Genomic DNA, 24,635 nt, shown 5'->3' with positions numbered 1-24,635 from the left:
ATCGACTAGGCTAGGGAAGTAAATTTAAATAAATATGCCAAAATGATATAATTAGCCCACTCCTGTCTATACATAAATTAATAGAATTCTTCAAAATAGTTAACCACAAAGCATGATTCATTTTAATAGCTGTGGATTGTCTCAAATCACAAGCTCGTTGGCCTATGCCTATTTGGGCAGCCCGCAATTTGGGCAGAGCGTGTGGCAATAGACCTAGCTGATTATTGAGTTGCGGCTGTCAGTGAAAAAGCATCTAAAATATGAAGATAATGTGTCTGGAGTATATTTCAAAATGTTGAGACAAGAAGAAGGGGAGGGCTGTGCGGTTTAAGAAATAGACCAGTCTCTCTCCAGAATGGCGAAGCTGTCTCTCGCCAATTCTTGCAAATTCATTGTGTGAATTCACTTCTTTTTTTTTACTAATTCCCCATGTCACCAGTAGTGAACATATGTAATGGGTGCAGAGCCGATGGGGAAAGGAGAGGGAGAAGAGCGGTCTGAATACTAATAACCAGCACTGAGCCTACGTTGTCTGGCCTGACAGCCTGCAACCCCTTTCTGTCTGAGAACGGTCACCTTGACCATCTAGAGGAGAACACCAACAGACCACAAACACATGGCCTGGCACTCTATTTCCTATATAAGCTCCTCCTCATCCCCCACAGGGCTCTGGTCAAAAGTAATACACTATCTAGGGAATAGGGTGCCATCTGGGACACAAGCACTAACTACTTGCTACACCACTCTCCTAAAAAGAGGAGGCGACCACAGCGCTCTCCTAAAAAGAGGAGGCTACCACAGCGCTCTCCTAAAAAGAGGAGGCTACCACAGCGCTCTCCTAAAAAGAGGAGGCGACCACAGCGCTCTCCTAAAAAGAGGAGGCTACCACAGCGCTCTCCTAAAAAGAGGAGGCGACCACAGCGCTCTCCTAAAAAGAGGAGGCGACCACAGCGCTCTCCTAAAAAGAGGCGACCACAGCGCTCTCCTAAAAAGAGGAGGCGACCACAGCGCTCTCCTAAAAAGAGGAGGCGACCACAGCGCTCTCCTAAAAAGAGGAGGCTACCACAGCGCTCTCCTAAAAAGAGGAGGCGACCACAGCGCTCTCCTAAAAAGAGGAGGCGACCACAGCGCTCTCCTAAAAAGAGGAGGCTACCACAGCGCTCTCCTAAAAAGAGGAGGCTACCACAGCGCTCTCCTAAAAGAGGAGGCTACCACAGCGCTCTCCTAGAAGAGGAGGCTACCACACCGCTCTCCTAAAAGAGGAGGCTACCACACCGCTCTCCTAAAAGAGGAGGCTACCACACCGCTCTCCTAAAAGAGTAGGCTACCACACCGCTCTCCTAAAAGAAGAGGCTACCACACCATTCTCCTAAAAGGGGCTCCAGCCTCAAACTATTAGGCCTCCTAGGAAACTTGACAGAATATGGATGGTCTCCAACACCACTTGATATCAGTACATAGACCATGCTGCTGCTAAGATATCTCTGGCTGGACTGGGCTGGGCTGCACCTGACTGGACTGGAGCTGGGCTGTACCTGACTGGACTGGAGCTGGGCTGTACCTGACTGGCCTGGAGCCTGGTTGCACCTGACTGGACTGGAGCCGGGCTGTACCTGACTGGACTGGAGCCGGGCTGTACCTGACTGGACTGGACTGGAGCTGAGCTGTACCTGACTGGACTGGACTGGAGCTGAGCTGTACCTGACTGGACTGGACTGGAGCTGAGCTGTACCTGACTGGACTGGACTGGAGCTGAGCTGTACCTGACTGGACTGGACTGGAGCTGAGCTGTACCTGACTGGACTGGACTGGAGCTGAGCTGTACCTGACTGGACTGGAGCCGGGCTGTACCTGACTGGACTGGAGCCAAGCTGCACCTGACTGAACTGGACTGGAGCTGAGCTGTACCTGACTGGACTGGAGCTGAGCTGTACCTGACTGGACTGGAGCTGGGCTGTACCTGACTGGACTGGAGCCAAGCTGCACCTGACTGGACTGGAGCCAAGCTGCACCTGACTGGACTGGAGCTGGGCTGCACCTGACTGGACTGGAGCTGGGCTTTAGTGGAGTGGAGTTCTCCCCTGTGCTATACAAGGACACTAGGAAACAGTTAGTCGGTCCCAGCTCTGTTTGTGACAAAACGGCACAAACTGAAACACAGTGACTGTGGATTACTTGGTACTTCCTAATGTCCTCTTGTCAAATCAAATCAATATGTGCCAAATACAACAGGTGTACACCGTACCGTGAAATGCTGACTTACAAGCCCTTAACCAACAGGTGTAGACCTTAGAGTGAAATGCTGACTTACAAGCCCTTAACCAACAGGTGTAGACCTTACAGTGAAATGCTGACTTACAAGCCCTTAACCAACAGGTGTAGACCTTACAGTGAAATGCTGACTGACAAGCCCTTAACCAACAGGTGTAGACCTTACAGTGAAATGCTGACTTACAAGCCCTTAACCAACAGGTGTAGACCTTAACGTGAAATGCTGACTTACAAGCCCTTAACCAACAGGTGTAGACCTTACAGTGAAATATTTACTGACAAGCCCTTAACCAACAGGTGTAGACCTTACCGTGAAATGCTGACTTACAAGCCCTTAACCAACAGGTGTAGACCTTACCGTGAAATGCTGACTGACAAGCCCTTAACCAACAGGTGTAGACCTTACAGTGAAATGCTGACTTACAAGCCCTTAACCAACAGGTGTAGACCTTACAGTGAAATATTTACTGACAAGCCCTTAACCAACAGGTGTAGACCTTAACGTGAAATGCTGACTTACAAGCCCTTAACCAACAGGTGTAGACCTTACAGTGAAATATTTACTGACAAGCCCTTAACCAACAGGTGTAGACCTTACCGTGAAATGCTGACTTACAAGCCCTTAACCAACAGGTGTAGACCTTACCGTGAAATGCTGACTTACAAGCCCTTAACCAACAGGTGTAGACCTCACAGTGAAATGCTGACTTACAAGCCCTTAACCAACAGGTGTAGACCTCACAGTGAAATGCTGACTGACAAGCCCTTAACCAACAGGTGTAGACCTTACAGTGAAATGCTGACTTACAAGCCCTTAACCAACAGGTGTAGACCTTACAGTGAAATATTTACTGACAAGCCCTTAACCAACAGGTGTAGACCTTACCGTGAAATGCTGACTTACAAGCCCTTAACCAACAGGTGTAGACCTTACCGTGAAATGCTGACTGACAAGCCCTTAACCAACAGGTGTAGACCTTACAGTGAAATGCTGACTTACAAGCCCTTAACCAACAGGTGTAGACCTTACAGTGAAATATTTACTGACAAGCCCTTAACCAACAGGTGTAGACCTTAACGTGAAATGCTGACTTACAAGCCCTTAACCAACAGGTGTAGACCTTACAGTGAAATATTTACTGACAAGCCCTTAACCAACAGGTGTAGACCTTACCGTGAAATGCTGACTTACAAGCCCTTAACCAACAGGTGTAGACCTTACCGTGAAATGCTGACTTACAAGCCCTTAACCAACAGGTGTAGACCTCACAGTGAAATGCTGACTTACAAGCCCTTAACCAACAGGTGTAGACCTCACAGTGAAATGCTGACTGACAAGCCCTTAACCAACAGGTGTAGACCTTACAGTGAAATGCTGACTTACAAGCCCTTAACCAACAGGTGTAGACCTTACAGTGAAATATTTACTGACAAGCCCTTAACCAACAGGTGTAGACCTTAACGTGAAATGCTGACTTACAAGCCCTTAACCAACAGGTGTAGACCTTACAGTGAAATATTTACTGACAAGCCCTTAACCAACAGGTGTAGACCTTACCGTGAAATGCTGACTTACAAGCCCTTAACCAACAGGTGTAGACCTTACCGTGAAATGCTGACTGACAAGCCCTTAACCAACAGGTGTAGACCTTACAGTGAAATGCTGACTTACAAGCCCTTAACCAACAGGTGTAGACCTTACAGTGAAATATTTACTGACAAGCCCTTAACCAACAGGTGTAGACCTTAACGTGAAATGCTGACTTACAAGCCCTTAACCAACAGGTGTAGACCTTACAGTGAAATATTTACTGACAAGCCCTTAACCAACAGGTGTAGACCTTACCGTGAAATGCTGACTTACAAGCCCTTAACCAACAGGTGTAGACCTCACAGTGAAATGCTGACTTACAAGCCCTTAACCAACAGGTGTAGACCTTACAGTGAAATGCTGACTGACAAGCCCTTAACCAACAGGTGTAGACCTCACAGTGAAATGCTGACTTACAAGCCCTTAACCAACAGGTGTAGACCTCACAGTGAAATGCTGACTGACAAGCCCTTAACCAACAGGTGTAGACCTTACAGTGAAATGCTGACTTACAAGCCCTTAACCAACAGGTGTAGACCTTACCGTGAAATGCTGACTTACAAGCCCTTAACCAACAGGTGTAGACCTTACCGTGAAATGCTGACTGACAAGCCCTTAACCAACAGTGCAGTTCAAGAAAGAGTTAGGAAAATATTAACCAAATAAACTAAAGTTAAAAAAATATATATATGATAAAGCAACACAATAAAAATAACAACAACGAGGCTATATGTTCTCCTGCGTATAAGTAAAGTCTAAGATTGCTTAACACTTAGAATTTATCGATGTAGCGAATAGACCCGTAACGCTGGTCAACATGTGCGAAAGGCCTATTTATTTGGAGTCTCGACTTGCATGAGAAAGCATTGCAGGGCTTTATGTGGGGGCTATAGGTGTGGCTCAGTTATTAGAGCATGGTGATTACAACACCAGGGTTGTGGGTCTGATTCCCACGGGAGGGTACCAGGACGAAAATATACGCACTCATTACCGCTCTGGAGAAGAGTGTCTGCTAAATGGCGTACATGTCTATACAGCCCGTCCCCAGAGGAGCTGTAGGTTTAAAGGGTGATTTACTCACTGACTGACCGTCTGTATCGATTACAGATGTAATTGCTAGTAGCGGGTCTTTATAGAAAACGGCTAGTGCTGGCCTCATTTGTGTGTGTGTGGGGGGGTTAATGGAGTGTTTAGAATAGATTTAATATTCAGGTAGCAGTAGGACTGTGACAGACATCCATTCCTGTAGTCAGTGCATCCATCCATCTATCCATCATTTTAGGCAGGGATGAGAGAGAGAGAGAGAGAGAGAGAGAGACCGTCATTCATTTTTACATCAGTGTCAGCTCTGACAGAATTTACAGATAGCCAGGGGAACACTCAGATATTATTTACAGATAGCCAGGGGAACACTCCAACACTCAGATATTATTTACAGATAGCCAGGGGAACGCTCCAACACTCAGATATTATTTACAGATAGCCAGGGGTACACTCCAACACTCAGATATTATTTACAGATAGCCAGGGGAACACTCCAACACTCAGATATTATTTACAGATAGCCAGGGGTACACTCCAACACTCAGATATTATTTACAGATAGCCAGGGGTACACTCCAACACTCAGATATTATTTACAGATATCCAGGGGAACACTCCAACACTCAGATAATATTTACAGAGAGCCAGGGGTACACTCCAACACTCAGATATTATTTACAGATAGCCAGGGGTACACTCCAACACTCAGATATTATTTACAGATAGCCAGGGGTACACTCCAACACTCAGATATTATTTACAGATAGCCAGGGGTACACTCCAACACTCAGATATTATTTACAGATAGCCAGGGGAACACTCCAACACTCAGATAATATTTACAGAGAGCCAGGGGTACACTCCAACACTCAGATATTATTTACAAAAGATGCATTTGTGTTTTGTGAGTCCGCCAGACCAGAGGCAGTAGGGATGACCACGTGTTTTCTTAATAAGTGCGTCAATTTCACAATTTCCCTGTCCTGATAAGCATTCAAAATGCTATTAGGTTGTTTTGACCTAAACATCGTTGCTGTTTTCTTCAGCAGATCATCAGATGTTAATCGTCAAAATGGTGGCTCTGCTAGCTGGCTGACAGTATGTGTGTTTTCCTCCAACACCATCTGGTCCTTCTGGCGTCATCGATCTGCACTGATATGTACAAGTCGACAGCCATGACGCCCTGTCGGTTAACATACAGGAGGAGGAACACACGGGGAGCATCAGCTGGAAGGCGACCTGTAGTCAAAACAGCTGGTCATCAGTGTTAATTTATAACACGGGGAGCATTAACCGAGCCTTAAGACATCTAGAGAGAGACTGGCAATTGGGGGACACCACACGTGCCATCGTCAACATGAGCCGTAACCATGGAAACAAAGCCCTTTTGAGGCGTCTGAGGAGAAGCGCACAAATTAGGGGATTTTTGTTGTTGTATCACAGTCTCTCTCTCTCTCTCTCTGTCTCTCTTTCACAGTCTTTCTCTCTTTCACAGTCGTTCTCTCTTTCACAGTCGATCTCTCTTTCACTGTTGTTCTCTCTTTCACTGTTGTTCTCTCTCTCTCTGTGTGTCTCTCTTTCACTGTCTTTCTCTCTCTCTGTGTGCCTCTCTTTCAGTCTTTCTCTCTTTCACTGTCTTTCTCTCTTTCACTGTTGTTCTCTCTTTCACAGTCTTTCTCTCTCTGTGTGTCTCTCTTTCACAGTCTTTCTCTCTTTCACTGTCTTTCTCTCTTTCACAGTCTTTCTCTCTCTGTGTGTCTCTCTTTCACTGTCGTTCTCTATTTCACAGTCTTTCTCTCTCTGTGTGTCTCTTTCACTGTCTTTCTCTCTCTCTGTGTGCCTCTCTTTCAGTCTTTCTCTCTTTCACTGTCTTTCTCTCTTTCACTGTTGTTCTCTCTTTCACAGTCTTTCTCTCTCTGTGTGTCTCTCTTTCACAGTCTTTCTCTCTTTCACTGTCTTTCTCTCTTTCACAGTCTTTCTCTCTCTGTGTGTCTCTCTTTCACTGTCGTTCTCTATTTCACAGTCTTTCTCTCTCTGTGTGTCTCTTTCACTGTCTTTCTCTCTCTCTGTGTGCCTCTCTTTCACTGTCTTTCTCTCTTTCACAGTCTTTCTCTCTCTCTCTGTGTGTGTCTCTCTTTCACTGTCTTTCTCTCTCTCTCTCTGTGCCTCTCGTTCACAGTCTCTCTCTTTCACAGTCTTTCTCTCTTTCACTGTCTTTCTCTCTCTCTCTCTGTGCCTCTCGTTCACAGTCTTTCTCTCTTTCACTGTCTTTCTCTCTTTCACAGTCTTTCTCTCTTTCACTGTCATTCTCTCTTTCACTGTCTTTCTCTCTTTCACTGTCTCTCTCTTTCACTGTCTCTCTCTTTCACTGTCTCTCTCTTTCACTGTTGTTCTCTCTTTCACTGTTGTTCTCTCTCTCTCTCTGTGTGTCTCTCTTTCACTGTCTTTCTCTCTCTCTGTGTGCCTCTCTTTCAGTCTTTCTCTCTTTCACTGTCTTTCTCTCTTTCACTGTCGTTCTCTCTTTCACAGTCTTTCTCTCTCTGTGTGTCTCTCTTTCACAGTCTTTCTCTCTTTCACTGTCTTTCTCTCTTTCACAGTCTTTCTCTCTCTGTGTGTCTCTCTTTCACTGTCGTTCTCTATTTCACAGTCTTTCTCTCTCTGTGTGTCTCTTTCACTGTCTTTCTCTCTCTCTGTGTGCCTCTCTTTCACTGTCTTTCTCTCTTTCACAGTCTTTCTCTCTCTCTGTGTGTGTCTCTCTTTCACTGTCTTTCTCTCTCTCTCTCTGTGCCTCTCGTTCACAGTCTCTCTCTTTCACAGTCTTTCTCTCTTTCACTGTCTTTCTCTCTCTCTCTCTCTCTGTGCCTCTCGTTCACAGTCTTTCTCTCTTTCACTGTCATTCTCTCTTTCACTGTCTTTCTCTCTTTCACAGTCTTTCTCTCTTTCACTGTCATTCTCTCTTTCACTGTCTTTCTCTCTTTCACTGTCTCTCTCTTTCACTGTCTCTCTCTTTCACTGTCTCTCTCTTTCACTGTCTCTCTCTTTCACTGTCTTTCTCTCTTTCACAGTCTAAAATGTTATTTCTAACTCCCTTGTTGCCTCGTCCATCTGCCTTGTTGCCTCGTCCGTCTGCCTTGTTGCCTCGTCCGCCTGCCTTGTTGCCTCGTCCGTCTGCCTTGTTGCCTCGTCCGTCTGCAAATCCCTCCTGTTTCTTATGACGGCGGATTATTTCACACCATGTTGCACTGATTATGTCTTCACCTTTGATGTGGCAGTTTCATTATGGTGGAGTGATATTGTATTTCACTGCGATAGATCTCCGTTCTGGAGAGACACATACAAAGTATGTGGACACCCCTTCAAATGAGTGGATTCCACTGTTTTCAGCCACACCCGTTGCTGACAGGTGTGTAGAAAATCAAGCACACAGCCATGCAATCTCCATACACAAACATTTTCCAGCAGAATGGCCCGTACTGAAGAGTTCAGTGACTTTCAACGTGGCACCATCATATAATGGCACCTTTCCATTAAGTCAACAGTGTAAAACTTCTGCCCTGTTAGAGCTGCCCCCCCGGTTCAACTGTAAGTGCTTTTATTGTGAAGTGGAAACGTCTAGGAGCAACAACGGCTCAGCCTCAAAATGGTAGGCCACGAAAGCTCACAGAATGGGACCGCTGAGTGCTTAAGTTGCGTAAAAATCGTCTGTCCCCGGTTGCAACACTCACAATTGAGTTCCAAACTGCCTCTGGAAGCAATGTCAGCACAATAACTGTTCGTCGGGAGGTTCATTAAAAGAATTTCGGGGAGAAAACGGGGTATACATTTTTATTTTATTTTTTATTAATCATCCAAAGTGATATGCTATTACGACAAGTCTTCCCAGAGCCACAAGTCATAGGCTGTCCTACCCGAAATGACAAATTAGTCGACGGTTATCTTCCCGGGTGACTCTCAAAAGGCCTTGACCACAAACCCAGGGGCTCTTTTACTGTACATGCAACCATTACAGAAATAATGCATAGAACAAGCATTTTGGTGAGACAGCTACTAAAACAGAGTATCAAGTCAAGCATTTAACTAATTGCACAACCACTCACGTCATCTAGAGATTGGAACGTCCACACCGCAAGGTGTTCCACGTTGGACGGACAAAGAGACGCCGTTTAGTGGAACACAAGTACGCCACACGGGTAGGCAATGAAGACTACCCCATGGCAAGGCACTTACAAGTCCTTACACCATGGCAACCCTGCCTCCCTACAAGCTATGGGTGTTGATCGTGTTCCGGCCTCTATTAGAAAAGGGATGGATTTACAAACTACAGGCCACTAAATACCCTGGTTTAAATGGGGATATGGATTTACAAACTACAGGCCACTAAGTACCCTGGTTTAAATGAAGATATGGATTTACAAACTACAGGCCACTAAATACCCTGGTTTAAATGTAGATATACAAACTACAGGCCACTAAGTACCCTGGTTTAAATGGGTATATGGATTTACAAACTACAGGCCACTAAATACTCTGGTTTAAATGGAGATATACAAACAACAGGCCACTAGGTACCCTGGTTTAAATGGGGATATAGATTTACAAACTACAGGCCACTAAATACCCTGGTTTAAATGGGGATATGGATTTACAAACTACAGGCCACTAAATACTCTGGTTTAAATGGAGATATGGATTTGCAAACTACAGGCCACTAAGTACCCTGGTTTAAATGGAGATATGGATTTACAAACTACAGGCCACTAAATACTCTGGTTTAAATGGAGATATGGATTTACAAACTACAGGCCACTAAATACTCTGGTTTAAATGGAGATATACAAACAACAGGCCACTAAGTACCCTGGTTTAAATGGGGATATAGATTTACAAACTACAGGCCACTAAATACCCTGGTTTAAATGGGGATATGGATTTACAAACTACAGGCCACTAAATACCCTGGTTTAAATTGGGATATGAATTTACAAAGTACAGGCCACTAAATACCCTGGTTTAAATTGGGATATGAATTTACAAACTACAGGCCACTAAATACCCTGGTTTAAATGAAGATATGGAATTACAAACTACAGGCCACTAAATACCCTGGTTTAAATGGGGATATGGATTTACAAACTACAGGCCACTAAATACTCTGGTTTAAATGGAGATATGGATTTACAAACTACAGGCCACTAAGTACCCTGGTTTAAATGGGGATATGGATTTACAAACTACAGGCCACTAAATACCCTGGTTTAAATGGAGATATACAAACTACAGGCCACTAAGTACCTTGGTTTAAATGAAGATATGGATTTACAAACTACAGGCCACTAAATACCCTGGTGTAAATGGGGATATGGATTTACAAACTACAGGCCACTAAATACCCTGGTTTAAATGAGGATATGGATTTACAAAGTACAGGCCACTAAATACCCTGGTTTAAATGGGGATATGGATTTACAAACTACAGGCCACTAAATACCCTGGTTTAAATGAGGATATGGACTTCTCACCTTTCTCTGCAGGACTGTGATAGGTCCCTCTAGTGTCATCTAGTGGACATATTGCTCTACTGCACTCAGCTATGTTTAGACTGATCTAGTAAGCTGTGATCTTGTAGACATATTGGGGAATGGGGATATCTAGTCAGTTGTCCAACTGAATACATTCAACTGAAATGTATCTTCCTTCCACATTTAATCCCAACCCCTCTGAATCAGAGAGGTGCGGAGGGGTTGCCTTAAATCCACATCCACGTCTCCGGCACCAGGGGAACAGTGGGTTAACCACCTCATTGTGGTCCATGTTTGCTGCGTTCTAGTGTACTATAAAATAGATGTCTCTCCTATTCTTAACACTTTGTCCAGTCCTATTCAAGGTTAGAACTACCTTTCTATGGGTTCTGATGCTTCTAGCCTTGATTTGCATTTTTGATAACATATCTACAGTATTTCACTTTTTTACATGTGTACAGTATTGCTTACTAGGTGTTGTTCAGTGAATTCTGTCACCACTCCCTCTTCAAACCAGGGTTGATTGGAAAAAGCTTTTCAAAGGAGGACATTGAATTGTCATACCTTTGCTCTCCCTGACGAGTGGAGGCTGTTATAATAGCAAAAGGGGGACCAACTCCATATTAATGCTCGATTAGCAGGTGTCCACATAATTTTGGTCATGTGTACACACACACAAACAGCCAGCCCTTGTTTGTGTGCATTTGGTCTCTCTCGCTCTCTCTCTGTGTGTCTCTCTCTCTCTCTGTGCCTCTGTGTGTCTCTCTCTCTCTTTATCTGTGTGTCTCTCTCTCTCTGTGTGTCTCTACTCTCTCTCTCTCTCTGTGTCTCTCTCTCTCTCTCTGTGTGTCTCTCTCTCTCTGTGTGTCTCTCTCTCTCTGTGTGTGTGTCTCTCTCACTCTCTGTGTGTGTCTCTTTCTCTCTCTGTGTGTGGGGGTCTCTCTCTCTCTGTGGGTCCCTCTCTCTCGGTGGGTCCCTCTCTCTCTGTGGGTCCCTCTCTCTCTGTGGGTCCCTCTCTCTCTGTGGGTCCCTCCCTCTCTGTGGGTCCCTCCCTCTCTGTGGGTCCCTCTCTCTCTGTGGGTCCCTCTCTCTCTGTGGGTCCCTCTCTCTCTGTGGGTCCCTCTCTCTCTGTGGGTCCCTCTCTCTCTGCGAGTCCCTCTCGCTCTGTGTGTCTCTCTCTCTCTCTGTGTCTCTCTCCCTCTCTGTGGCTCTCTCCCTCTCTGTGGCTCTCTCTCTCTCTCTGTGGGTCTCTCTCTCTCTCTGTGGGTCTCTCTCTCTCTGTGGGTCTCTCTCTCTCTCTGTGGGTCTCTCTCTCTGTCTCTGTGGGTCTCTCTCTCTCTGTCTCTGTGGGCCTCTCTCTCTCTCTCTCTCTCTCTCTCTCTCTCTCTCTCTCTGTGTGTGTGTGGGTCTCTCTCTCTCTCTCTCTCGCTCTGTGGGTCTCTCTCTCTCTCTGTCTCTCTGTCTGAAGTTAAAGTCAGATAACCCTCATTACACAGCTACTGGGCTACAGTATAACACCCTCTCTTAGCTGGTGTCAGTCGGAGTGAACAGTGTGTTGGACAAGGTGTCGCCCAGGTGCTTCTGACTGACTCCAAGGACAAACACCCCTCTCACTTCCAGCTTTTTTTCTCTCTCTCTCTGTCTGTCTGTCTCTCTCTCTCTCTCTCTCTCTCTCTCTCTCTCTCTCTCTCTCATAAATAACAAAGAACGTGCTTTCACCCACACGCATGGAAACAATACAGCCAAAATGGAGCCACTTAGAAAAACTACAACTTCTAGCAAATTTTTCCAAGAACCAGCCTGAATCTTTTCTAAAGACTGTTGACATCTAGTGGAAGCTCTAGGAACTGCAATCTGGGAGGACTTCGCCTCATAATAAACACGAAAGCCATTGGAAACAATTATTATTTTTTGGGATGGTTTGTCCTCTGGGTTTCGCCTGCCATATCAGTTCTGTTATAATCACAGACATCATTTGAACAGTTGTAGAACTGTAGAATAGTGTTTTCTATCCAAATCTACCAATTATATGTATATCCTAGCTTCTGGGCCTGAGTAACAGGTAGTTTACTTTGGGCTTTTCATCCGGACGTGAAAATACTGTCCCCTACCCAAGACAGGATAAAGTTAGTGAGGGAGATATATACTTAAGCGATTTTGGCAATTTGTTCCAGTCATTGGCAGCAGAGAACTGGAAGGCGGCCAAATGAGGTGTTGGCTTTGGGAATGACCAGTGAGATATACCTGCTGGAGCGCGTGCTACGGGTGGGTGTTGTTATGGTGACCAGTGAGATATACCTGCTGGAGCGCGTGCTACGGGTGGGTGTTGTTATGGTGACCAGTGAGATATACCTGCTGGAGCGCGTGCTACGGGTGGGTGTTGTTATGGTGACCAGTGAGAAATACCTGCTGGAGCGCGTGCTACGGGTGGGTGTTGTTATGGTGACCAGTGAGATATACCTGCTGGAGCGCGTGCTACGGGTGGGTGTTGTTCTGGTGACCAGTGAGATATACCTGCTGGAGCGCGTGCTACGGGTGGGTGTTGTTCTGGTGACCAGTGAGATATACCTGCTGGAGCGCGTGCTACGGGTGGGTGTTGTTATGGTGACCAGTGAGATATACCTGCTGGAGCGTGCGTGCTACGGGTGGGTGTTGTTATGGTGACCAGTGAGATATACCTGCTGGAGCGCGTGCTACGGGTGGGTGTTGTTCTGGTGACCAGTGAGATATACCTGCTGGAGTTACGGGTGGGTGTTGTTATGGTGACCAGTGAGATATACCTGCTGGAGCGCGTGCTACGGGTGGGTGTTGTTATGGTGACCAGTGAGATATACCTGCTGGAGCGCGTGCTACGGATGGGTGTTGTTATGGTGACCAGTGAGATATACCTGCTGGAGCGCGTGCTACGGGTGGGAGTTGTTATGGTGACCAGTGAGATATACCTGCTGGAGCGCGTGCTACGGGTGGGTGTTGTTATGGTGACCAGTGAGATATACCTGCTGGAGCGCGGGTGGGTGTTGTTATGGTGACCAGTGAGCTGAGATAAGGAGGAGCTTTACCTAGCAAAGACTTATAGATGACCTGGAGCCAGTGGGTCTGGCGTGAAAATAAAGCAGTGCCAACCAACGAGGGCATACAGGTCACAGTGGTGGGTGGTATGTGGGGCTTTGGTGACAAAACGGATGGCACTGTGACAGACTGCATCCAGTTTGCTGAGTAGAGTGTTGGAGGCTAGGTAGGATACTCAGTTTTAAGAGGATATGTTTGGCAGCGTAAGTAAAGGAGGTTTTGTTGTGAAATAGGAAGCCGATTTTAAATTTAATTTTGGATTGGAGATTAATATCAAATCAACTGTATTTATAAAGCCCTTCGTACATCAGCTGATATCTCAAAGTGCTGTACAGAAACCCAGCCTAAAACCCCAAACAGCAAGCAATGCAGGTGTAGAAGCACGGTGGCTAGGAAAAACTCCCTAGAAAGGCCAAAACCTAGGAAGAAACATAGAGAGGAACCAGGCTATGTGGGGTGGCCAGTCCTCTTCTGGCTGTGCCAGGTGGAGATTATAACAGAACATGGCCAGGATGTTCAAATGTTCATAAATGACCAGCATGGTCAAATAATAATAATCACAGTAGTTGTCGAGGTGTAGCAAGTCAGCAACTCAGGAGTAAATGTCAGTTGGCTTTTCATAGCCGATCACTAAGAGTATCTCTACCACTCCTGTGGTCTCTAGAGAGGAAAACAGCAGGTTTGGGACACATAGCACGTCTGGTGAACAGGTCAGGGTTCCATAGCCGCAGGCAGAACAGTTGAAATATGAGTCTGGAAGGAGAGATTACGGTCTAGCCAGATACCTAGGTGTCTGTAGTTGTCCACATATTCAAGTCAGAACCATCCAGAGTAGTGATGCTAGTCGGGCGGGCGGGTGCGGGCAGCGATCGGTTTGGAGGTTTATTAACAGTGTCCAGAGAAGGGCCAGACATATACAGAATGGTGTCGTCTGTGTAGAGGTGGATCAGAGAATCACCAGCAGCAAGAGCAACATCATTGATGTATACAGAGAAGAGAGTCAGCCCGAGAATTGAACCCTGTGGTACCCCCATAGAGACTGCTCGAGGTCCGGTCAACAGGCCCTCCGATTTGATACACTGAACTCTGTCTGAGAAGTAGTTGATGAATCAGGCGAGGCAGTCAATTGAGAAACCAAGGCGGTCGAGTCTGCTGATAAGAATACGCTGATTGACAGAGTCTAAATCCTTGGCCAGGTCGATGAAGACGGCTGCACAGTACTGTCTTTTATCAATGGCGGGGATGATATTGTTTAGGACCTTGAGCGTGGCTGAGGTGCACCTGTGACCAACTTGGAAACCGGATTGCACAGCGGAGAAGGTACGGTGGGTTTCGAAATGGTCAGTGATCTGTTTGTTAACTTGGCTTTCGAGGACTTTAGAAAGGCAGGGCAGGATGGATATAGGTCTATAACAGTTTGGGTCTAGAGTGTCACCCCCTTTGAGGAGGGGGATGACCGCGGAAGCTTTACAATCTTTAGGAATCTCGGACTATACAAAAGAGAGGTTGAACAGACTGGTAATAGGGGTTGCAACAATGGAGATGGATAATTTTAGAAAGAGAGGGTCCAGATTGTCTAGCTTGGCTGATTTGTATGGTCCAGGTTTTGCAGCTCTTTCAGAACATCTGCTATCTGGATTTGAGTGAAGGGGAAGCTGGGGAGGCTCGGGAAAGTAACTGCCGGGGTGCGGAGCTGTTTGCAGAGGATGGGGTCGCCAGGAGGAAAGCCTTAGAGAAATGCTTATTGAAATTCTTGATTATTGTGGATTTATCTATTGTGACAGTGTTTCCTAGCCTCAGTGCAGTGGGCAGCTGAGAGGAGGTGTTCTTATTCTCCATGGACTTTACAGTGTCCCAAAACTTTTTGGAGTTAGAGCTACAGGATGCAAATTTCTGTTTGAAAAAGCTAGCCTTAGCTTTCCTAACTGACTGCGTGTATTGGTTCCTGACTTCCCTGAACAGTTGCATATCGCAGGGACTAAATCTCGGGGTCATATCGCGGGGACTATTCGATGCTAGTGCAGGCCACCACAATGTTTTTGTGCTGGTCGAGGGCAGTCAGGTCTGGAGTGAACCAAGGGCTGTTCTTAGTTCTACATCTTTTGAAAGCAGCATGCGTATTTAAGATGGTGAGGAAATTACTTTTAAAGAACAACCTCTACTAACGTTATTTACATTTACATTACATTTACATTTAAGTCATTTAGCAGACGCTCTTATCCAGAGCGACTTACAATCAGGTCAATTTCCTTCCATGATACCCTGGCCAGGTCGATGAGACATGCCTGCTCGCTGAAGTGTTTTAGGGAGCGTTTGACAGTGATGAGGACTGGTCATTTGACTGCGGACCCATAACGGATGCAGGCAATGAGGCAGTGATCGCTGAGATCTTGGATGAAAACAGCAGAGGTGTATTTGGAGGGAACATTGGTTAGGATGATATCTATGAGAGTGCTCATGTTTACGGATTTAGGGTTGTACCTGGTGGGTTCCTTGATCATTTGTGTGAGATTGAGGGCATCTATCTTAGATTGTAGGACTGCCGGGGTGTTAAGCATATCCCAGTTTAGGTCACCTAACAGAACAAACTCTGAAGATAGATGGGGGGGAAATCAATTCACATATCGTGTCCAGGGCACAGCTGAGAGCTGAGGGGGGTCGATAACAGTCCATGGAGACTGAACGATGTCCATCCAACATGTTTCCTCCACATTAAGAGTATGGCAGGGACCCTTGTTCAACTGGCATTTACATAAGCAGAAGCTCATGATGGACCATTAATCCATAGAACTTCAGAATCTATGATTACATCTTGGATGTATGTCAGACCAACAGAAGCTAAGATGGAGGGAGAATGGCAGCTCTGGGCAGTGTCAATTATAGTGTCACTGTTTAGCTTAGCCGGATGTTTTTTTGATCTCTCTCTCTCTATACTTCCTTCTCTCTGTAATGTCTTCTCACTACCATGCTGTGAGGACAGGTCTTTCCTTCTCTCTGTCTTCTCGTTAGAGACTCGTTAGAGACTCTGTAGTACAAACACAACAACAGTGGGGGAAACACTGAGAGGAGAGAGGAGGCTGAGTAATAGCTATGGGAGTATGGAAGGAGAGGGGCTGTATAGTGGCTATGGAAGTATGGAGGGAGAGGAGGGATGCAGTATAGTGGCTATGGGAGTATGGAAGGAGAGTGGCTGTATAGTGGCTATGGGAGTATGAAGGGAGAGGGGCTGTATAGTGACTGTGGGAGTAAGGAAGGAGAAGAGGTGAGAAGGACTGTGGGAGTATGGAGGGAGAAGGGGAGAGGTGAGAAGGACTGTGGGAGTATAGAGGGAGAAGGGGAGAGGTGAGAAGGACTGTGGGAGTATGGAGGGAGAAGGGAGAGGTGAGAAGGACTGTGGGAGTATGGAGGGAGGAGAGAGAGGTGAGAAGGACTGTGGGAGTATGGAGGGAGAAGGGGAGAGGTGAGAAGGACTGTGGGAGTATAGAGGGAGAAGGGGAGAGGTGAGAAGGACTGTGGGAGTATAGAGGGAGAAGGGGAGAGGTGAGAAGGACTGTGGGAGTATGGAGGGAGAAGGGGAGAGGTGAGAAGGACTGTGGGAGTATGGAGGGAGAAGGGGAGAGGTGAGAAGGACTGTGGGAGTATGGAGGGAGAAGGGGAGAGGTGAGAAGGACTGTGGGAGTATAGAGGGAGAAGGGGAGAGGTGAGAAGGACTGTGGGAGTATGGAGGGAGAAGGGGAGAGGTGAGAAGGACTGTGGGAGTATGGAGGGAGAAGGGGAGAGGTGAGAAGGACTGTGGGAGTATAGAAGGAGAAGGGGAGAGGTGAGAAGGACTGTGGGAGTATGGAGGGAGAAGGGGAGAGGTGAGAAGGACTGTGGGAGTATAGAGGGAGAAGGGGAGAGGTGAGAAGGACTGTGGGAGTATGGAGGAGAAGGGGAGAGGTGAGAAGGACTGTGGGAGTATGGAGGGAGAAGGGGAGAGGTGAGAAGGACTGTGGGAGTATGTTTCCCCTGGAGGAAGAGCAGTTGAATGTGAATGAACCAACACCATGAGAATGTGGTCTGGAAGCATTACCCGATCTACTGCACTGCAGAGACGAATCATGGGCACCAAAGGTAGCCCCGCAACTGGTTTTCTAGCAAGCTGAAATGCTCATGGAACAGCAGTAAGTATTGAAGATTCTACCTTTAAAGAACCTTAGTGTATTGATCTGGCAAGACCTGTTCATGTTGAGAGGAAGAGATAAGGTTGCTCATGTGTTCATACGTTGTGTTCTGTCTCTGTGTTCCAGAATGGCACTGACTATAGGTTCTAGAGTTGATACGTTGTGTTCTGTCTCTGTGTTCCAGAATGGCACTGACTATAGGTTCTAGAGTTGATACGTTGTGTTCTGTCTCTGTGTTCCAGAATGGCACTGACTATAGGTTCTAGAGTTGATACGTTGTGTTCTGTCTCTGTGTTCCAGAATGGCACTGACTATAGGTTCTAGAGTTGATACGTTGTGTTCTGTCTCTGTGTTCCAGAATGGCACTGACTATAGGTTCTAGAGTTGATACGTTGTGTTCTGTCTCTGTGTTCCAGAATGGCACTGACTATACGTTCTAGAGTTGATACGTTATGTTCTGTCTCTGTGTTCCAGAATGGCACTGACTATAGGTTCTAGAGTTGATACGTTATGTTCTGTCTCTGTGTTCCAGAATGGCACTGACTATAGGTTCTAGAGTTGATACGTTGTGTTCTGTCTCTGTGTTCCAGAATGGCATTGACTATAGGTTCTAGAGTTGACACGTTGTGTTCTGTCTCTGTGTTCCAGAATGGCACTGACTATAGGTTCTAGAGTTGATACGTTGTGTTCTGTCTCTGTTCCAGAATGGCACTGACTATAGGTTCTAGAGTTGATACGTTATGTTCTGTCTCTGTGTTCCAGAATGGCACTGACTATAGGTTCTAGAGTTGATACGTTGTGTTCTGTCTCTGTGTTCCAGAATGGCACTGACTATAGGTTCTAGAGTTGACACGTTGTGTTCTGTCTCTGTGTTCCAGAATGGCACTGACTATAGGTTCTAGAGTTGATACGTTGTGTTCTGTCTCTGTGTTCCAGAATGGCACTGACTATAGGTTCTAGAGTTGATACGTTGTGTTCTGTCTCTGTGTTCCAGAATGGCACTGACTATAGGTTCTAGAGTTGATACGTTGTGTTCTGTCTCTGTGTTCCAGAATGGCACTGACTATAGGTTCTAGAGTTGATACGTTGTGTTCTGTCTCTGTGTTCCAGAATGGCACTGACTATAGGTTCTAGAGTTGATACGTTATGTTCTGTCTCTGTGTTCCAGAATGGCACTGACTATAGGTTCTAGAGTTGATACGTTGTGTTCTGTCTCTGTGTTCCAGAATGGCACTGACTATGGCTTCCTGGTGCGTCAGAACTCAGAGCTGCTGCGATCTCTGGATGAGATGGAGAAAACCTGCAACCACCTGAGAGAGGAGAACAGCCTGCTGGTAAAACACTGTTAACTCTATGGAGGGGCTAGACTCGACTAAGACTGGACTAACAGGCTACAGGAGGGAGCTAGAGGCCTGGACTACACTACTCTACTGAGTTTAAGACGCAGGGCAATTCCACAATGCTGAGACTCAGATTATTCACATTAAGACCAGGCACCAAGTGGTGAAATGGTGTGATATGTGATATTTGTGATATTTTAGTCCATCTGACTACTCACAATTGTATTATTGTTTATTATAATATTATCGTAATATTGATTGCGTACTAAGTGCAGGCTGTGTTCATATTGATCAATTACCATCAGGTAACTCACCAGCCCCGCGCGGCTCGCAAGACACGCGCGACACCAGCCCCACGCGCGACACCAGCCCCACGCGCGACACCAGCCCCACGCGCGACACCAGCCCCACGCGCGACAACAGCCCCACGTGATAAAGGCAAAAAAAATCTGAAACTGCTAGAACTTTGTCAGAGACTACAACCGCATGTAGCAGTACTGAACCAGCAGACCTAGACCCTGTCTCACTGAACGAACCAAGACGTAGTGGTACTGAACCAGCAGACCTAGACCCTGTCTCACTGAACGAACCAAGACGTAGTGGTACTGAACCAGCAGACCTAGACCCTGTCTCACTGAACGAACCAAGACGTAGTGGTACTGAACCAGCAGACCTAGACCCTGTCTCACTGAACGAACCAAGACGTAGTGGTACTGAACCAGCAGACCTAGACCCTGTCTCACTGAATGAACCAAGACGTAGTGGTACTGAACCAGCAGACCTAGACCCTGTCTCACTGAACGAACCTAGACGTAGTGGTACTGAACCAGCAGACCTAGACCCTGTCTCACTGAATGAACCAAGACGTAGTGGTACTGAACCAGCAGACCTAGACCCTGTCTCACTGAACGAACCAAGACGTAGTGGTACTGAACCAGCAGACCTAGACCCTGTCTCACTGAACGAACCAAGACGTAGTGGTACTGAACCAGCAGACCTAGACCCTGTCACACTGAACGAACCAAGACGTAGTGGTACTGAACCAGCAGACCTAGACCCTGTCTCACTGAACGAACCAAGACGTAGTGGTACTGAACCAGCAGACCTCGACCCTGTCTCACTGAACGAACCTAGACGTAGTGGTACTGAACCAGCAGACCTAGACCCTGTCTCACTGAATGAACCAAGACGTAGTGGTACTGAACCAGCAGACCTAGACCCTGTCTCACTGAACGAACCAAGACGTAGTGGTACTGAACCAGCAGACCTAGACCCTGTCTCACTGAACGAACCAAGACGTAGTGGTACTGAACCAGCAGACCTAGACCCTGTCACACTGAACGAACCAAGACGTAGTGGTACTGAACCAGCAGACCTAGACCCTGTCTCACTGAACGAACCAAGACGTAGTGGTACTGAACCAGCAGACCTCGACCCTGTCTCACTGAACGAACCAAGACGTAGTGGTACTGAACCAGCAGACCTAGACCCTGTCACACTGAATGAGCAAAGACGTCCGACAATCCTTTACGACCAAAGAATTTGCCCACAACCTGGACAGTTTGTCTTTGATGTCAACATAATGGCCTAAAACTGCTAAAATTGTACAGTCTGCAAAGGCTTTTAGACACAGTGCATCCGGAAAGTATTCAGACCCCCCCAACTTTTTTCAAATTTAGTTACGTTACAACCTTATTCTAAAATGGATTAAATAAAACAATTTCCTCAGCAATCTACACACAATACCCCATAACGACAAAAGGAAAAACAGGTTTTTAGACATTAACAAATTTCTAAAAAATAAAAAAATAAAAAATACATTAAGTTTACGTAAGTATTCAGATCCTTTGCTATGAGATTTGGAATTGAGTTCTGATAATCCTGTTTCCATTGATTATCGTTGATGTTTCTACAACTTGGAGTCCACGTCTGGTAAATTAAATTGATTGGACATGATTTGTAAAGGCACCCACCTGTCTATATAAGGTCTCACAGTTGACAGTGCATGTCAGAACAAAACAAAAAAAAGCTAAGAAGAGTCTCCCTCGAGCCGGCCGCCCGGCCAAACTGAGCAATTGGGGGAAAAGGGCCTTGGTCAGCGAGGGGACCAAGAACCCGATGGTCACTCTGACAGCTTTAGAGTCCCTCTGTGGAGCTGGGAGAACCTTCCAGAAGGCCACAACCATCTGTGCAGCACAACACCGATTAAGTCTTCATGGTACAATGGCCAGACGGAAGCCACTCCTCAGTAAAAGGCACATGGCAGCCCACTTGGAGATTGCCAAAAGGCACCTAAAGACTCTCAGACCATGAGAAACAAGATTCTCTGGTCTGATGAAACCAAGATTGAATTCTTTGGCCTGAATGCTAGGCGCCACGTCTGGAGGAAACCTGGCACCATCCCTACAGTGAAGCATGGTGGTGGCAGCATCATGCTGTGGGGATGTTTTTCAGTGGCAGGGACTGTGAGACGAGTCAGGATCGAGGCAAAGATGAACGGAGCAAAGTACAGAGAGATCTTTGATGAAGACCTGCTTTAGAGCACTCAGGACTGGAGGGGGTTCACCTTCCAACAGGACAAAGGCACTAAGTGTAACGGATGTGAAACGGCTAGCTTAGTTAGCGGTGGTGCGTGCTAAATAGCGTTTCAATCGGTGACGTCACTTGCTCTGAGACCTTGAAGTAGTGGTTCCCCTTGCTCTGCAAGGGCCGCGGCTTTTGTGGAGCGATGGGTAACGATGCTTCGTGGGTGTCAGTTGTTGACGTGTGCAGAGGGTCCCTGGTTCACGCCCGGGTAGGGGCGAGGGGACGGTCTAAAGTTATACATAAGCACACAGCCAAGACAACACAGGAGTGGCTTCGAGACATGTCTCTGAATGACCTTGAGGGGCCCAGCCAGAGCCCGGACTTGAACCCGATCTAACATCTCTGGAGAGACCTGAAAACAGCTGTGCAGCAACGCTCCCCATACAACCTGACAGAGCTTGAGAGGATCTACAGAGAAGAATGCGAGAAACTCCCCAAATACAGGTGTGGCAAACCTTGTAGCGTCATACCCAAGAAGACTCGAGGCTGTATCTTTATTACTATATATTAGCAAAAATGTCTAAACTTGTTTCTGCTTTGTCGTTATGCTGCATTGTGTGTAGATTGATGAGGACATTTTTTTTAAATCAATTTTTAGAATCAGGCTGTAAAGTAACAAAATGTGGAAAAGGTCAAGGGGTCTGAATACTTTCCAAATGCACTGTATTTTTTTATATGTTATCTTTATTTAGGGGGAAAATGCCACCAAAAAATGTATTTAGTATTTGACAGATAGAAAGATGAAAATAGTAATTACCCACAATCTCCTCTGGACAAGTCCGGTCCTGCATGTCTTAACAAAATTAAATTTAAATATTTACTTTAGCCGGTGTTAGGAAAAGTTCATTTGCATGGTATGCAAATATGCACATACGTAATTAATGACATATCGCTTCATTTGTACATTTATAAAAATATGAACTGTTTCTACAAAAAAAAGTATATTTGTGTCTACATTCAAATGGTAAAAGTTGATTGTGATCTGATTAAGTGGAACAAAACTCCCTATTAGGGTGTGTTGCCTGGCCTTAAAATGTATGTCAAGCAAAAAACAATGATTGCAAACCGTAACTCTATGCTCAAGGACAACTTTTAACAATTTCCACTGAACATTTTACCAAAGCACATTTACTTGAACAGTGCAGATGCCAAGTTTGTTAACAGAATGACGACACAAACCGTTTTTGTCAAATGTTCTGTGGAAGTAGGAGTTGTAAAGGCTTGTTTAACTTTGTAAATCATTGTTTTTTTGATTGTTGGACACACATTTCAAAGGGAACGATGGTAATCTCAGCGTCACTCTGTTACAGGGGAATTGCCCCACAAAGACCAAGTTCCAAGGGTCTTGGGAAAAGTTTCCAGAGCTGTGGAGTTAAAACTTAAAACCAGAACAAGCTTTTGTCTTTTGCGCCCTTGTCTTCGGTTCCAGCTACTGTACTATTTAGGTCCTGTTCTCACAACACCTGTCCTGTCCTGCCGTGTCAGACAGAGCTGCAGGCCTGTGGAGGAGGGTTTTCATACATCTCTCTCACACGGTGTTGGTGGCACCTTAATTGGGGAGGACGGGCTCATGGTAACGACTGGAGCAGAATAAATGGAATGGTATCAAATACACCAAACACATGGTTCCGATGCCATTCCATTTGCTCCGTTTCAGGCATTATTATGATCCGTCCCCCCCTCGGCTACGACCACTGACCTCTCTCTTTATCCTGCTCTCACACTGCAGCGTAAGAGCAGCGCCCCGGAGACGGAGGAGAAGGTGAAGCGTTTGAGGAGGAAGAACATAGAGCTGGCTGTCATCGCTAGGAGGCTGGAGGACAGAGCACACAAACTACAGGAGGCTAACCTCAAAGTGGTACGCTACACCTACTCCACAGATATAGTCTAGACTCTAGTGTCTTACTCTTTACACGTACAGTCTAGACCAGTGGTCACCAACCTTTTCTGAGTCAAGATCACTTTCAGTCAAAAAGCAAACTGAGATCTACTGCTCAGACTTTTTTTTTTTTACATTAACCCACACAAACAGTTTTGTAGGAATGAGGTTTGGGCAGTTGGCCTAATACATTATCACAGCATATTGGCTATATGGGGCGGCAGGGTAGCCTAGTGGTTAGGGCGTTAGACTAGTAACTGAAAGGTTGAAAGTTCGAGTCCCCGAGCTGACAAGGTACAAATCTGTCATTCTGCCCCTGAACAGGCAGTTAACCCACTGTTCCTAGGCCGTCATTGAAAATAAGAATTTGTTCTTAACTGACTTGCCTAGTTAACTAAAAAAAAATTAAAAAATGATTGGCCTGTCAATATTGTTATTAATCAGACTAAAACTCAAGCTTTGATAACAAAATAGATCAGTTGGTTTGGCACTTGTGAGGCACTGTGCAGCTCTATGATGAATTGAAATAATTTGCTTTTTTGCTTTTTTTTTACTGGACTGGTGTTACCTTCATCTGGTGGTCAACGAGGTCAAATCACCACGTCAGTAATCTTCAGGTCGAAAAGTCAGGGCTCTAGAAAGATGATTGAGTTTCTGACTTTTCCCAAACGCATCTCGGGGTCCCTGCTCTCTCCTTCCTTTCCTCCAGTGAGACTGACCAGAGAGAGGGGACACCGTCTTCCACCTGCTCTCTCCTTCCTTTCCTCTGGTGAGACTGACCAGAGAGAGAGGGGACACAGTCTTCCACCTGCTCTCTCCTTCCTTTCCTCTGGTGAGACTGACCAGAGAGAAGGGACACTGTCTTCCACCTGCTCTTTCCTTCCTTTCCTCTGGTGAGACTGGCCAGAGAGAGGGGACACAGTCTCCCACCTGCTCTCTCCTTCCTTTCCTCTGGTGAGACTGGCCAGAGAGAGGGGACACAGTCTTCCACCTGCTCTCTCCTTCCTTTCCTCCGGTGAGACTGGCCAGAGAGAGGGGACACAGTCTTCCACCTGCTCTCTCCTTCCTTTCCTCTGGTGAGACTGGCCAGAGAGAGGGGACACAGTCTTCCACCTGCTCTCTCCTTCCTTTCCTCCGGTGAGACTGGCCAGAGAGAGGGGACACAGTCTTCCA

The 24,635-nt window shown here is 46.2% G+C and overlaps 1 protein-coding gene across 1 annotated transcript in view; it reads left to right on the top strand.

Moving 5' to 3' along the window:
* Positions 1-24,635, top strand: part of LOC135536736 (RIMS-binding protein 3-like) — a 107,953-nt gene that overhangs the window by 71,121 nt on the left and 12,197 nt on the right. Inside the window, exons 2-3 of the mRNA XM_064962988.1 lie at positions 18,884-18,991; positions 23,313-23,441. Coding sequence (XP_064819060.1) covers positions 18,884-18,991; positions 23,313-23,441 — 237 coding nt within the window. The remainder of the gene's footprint in view (positions 1-18,883; positions 18,992-23,312; positions 23,442-24,635) is intronic.

This window comes from Oncorhynchus masou, unplaced genomic scaffold (genome assembly GCF_036934945.1).
Source record: "Oncorhynchus masou masou isolate Uvic2021 unplaced genomic scaffold, UVic_Omas_1.1 unplaced_scaffold_658, whole genome shotgun sequence".
Taxonomy (NCBI): Eukaryota; Metazoa; Chordata; class Actinopteri; order Salmoniformes; family Salmonidae; genus Oncorhynchus; species Oncorhynchus masou.
Note: the sequence above shows the minus strand (reverse complement) of the source record. Positions and strands in the feature narration are given on the sequence as shown.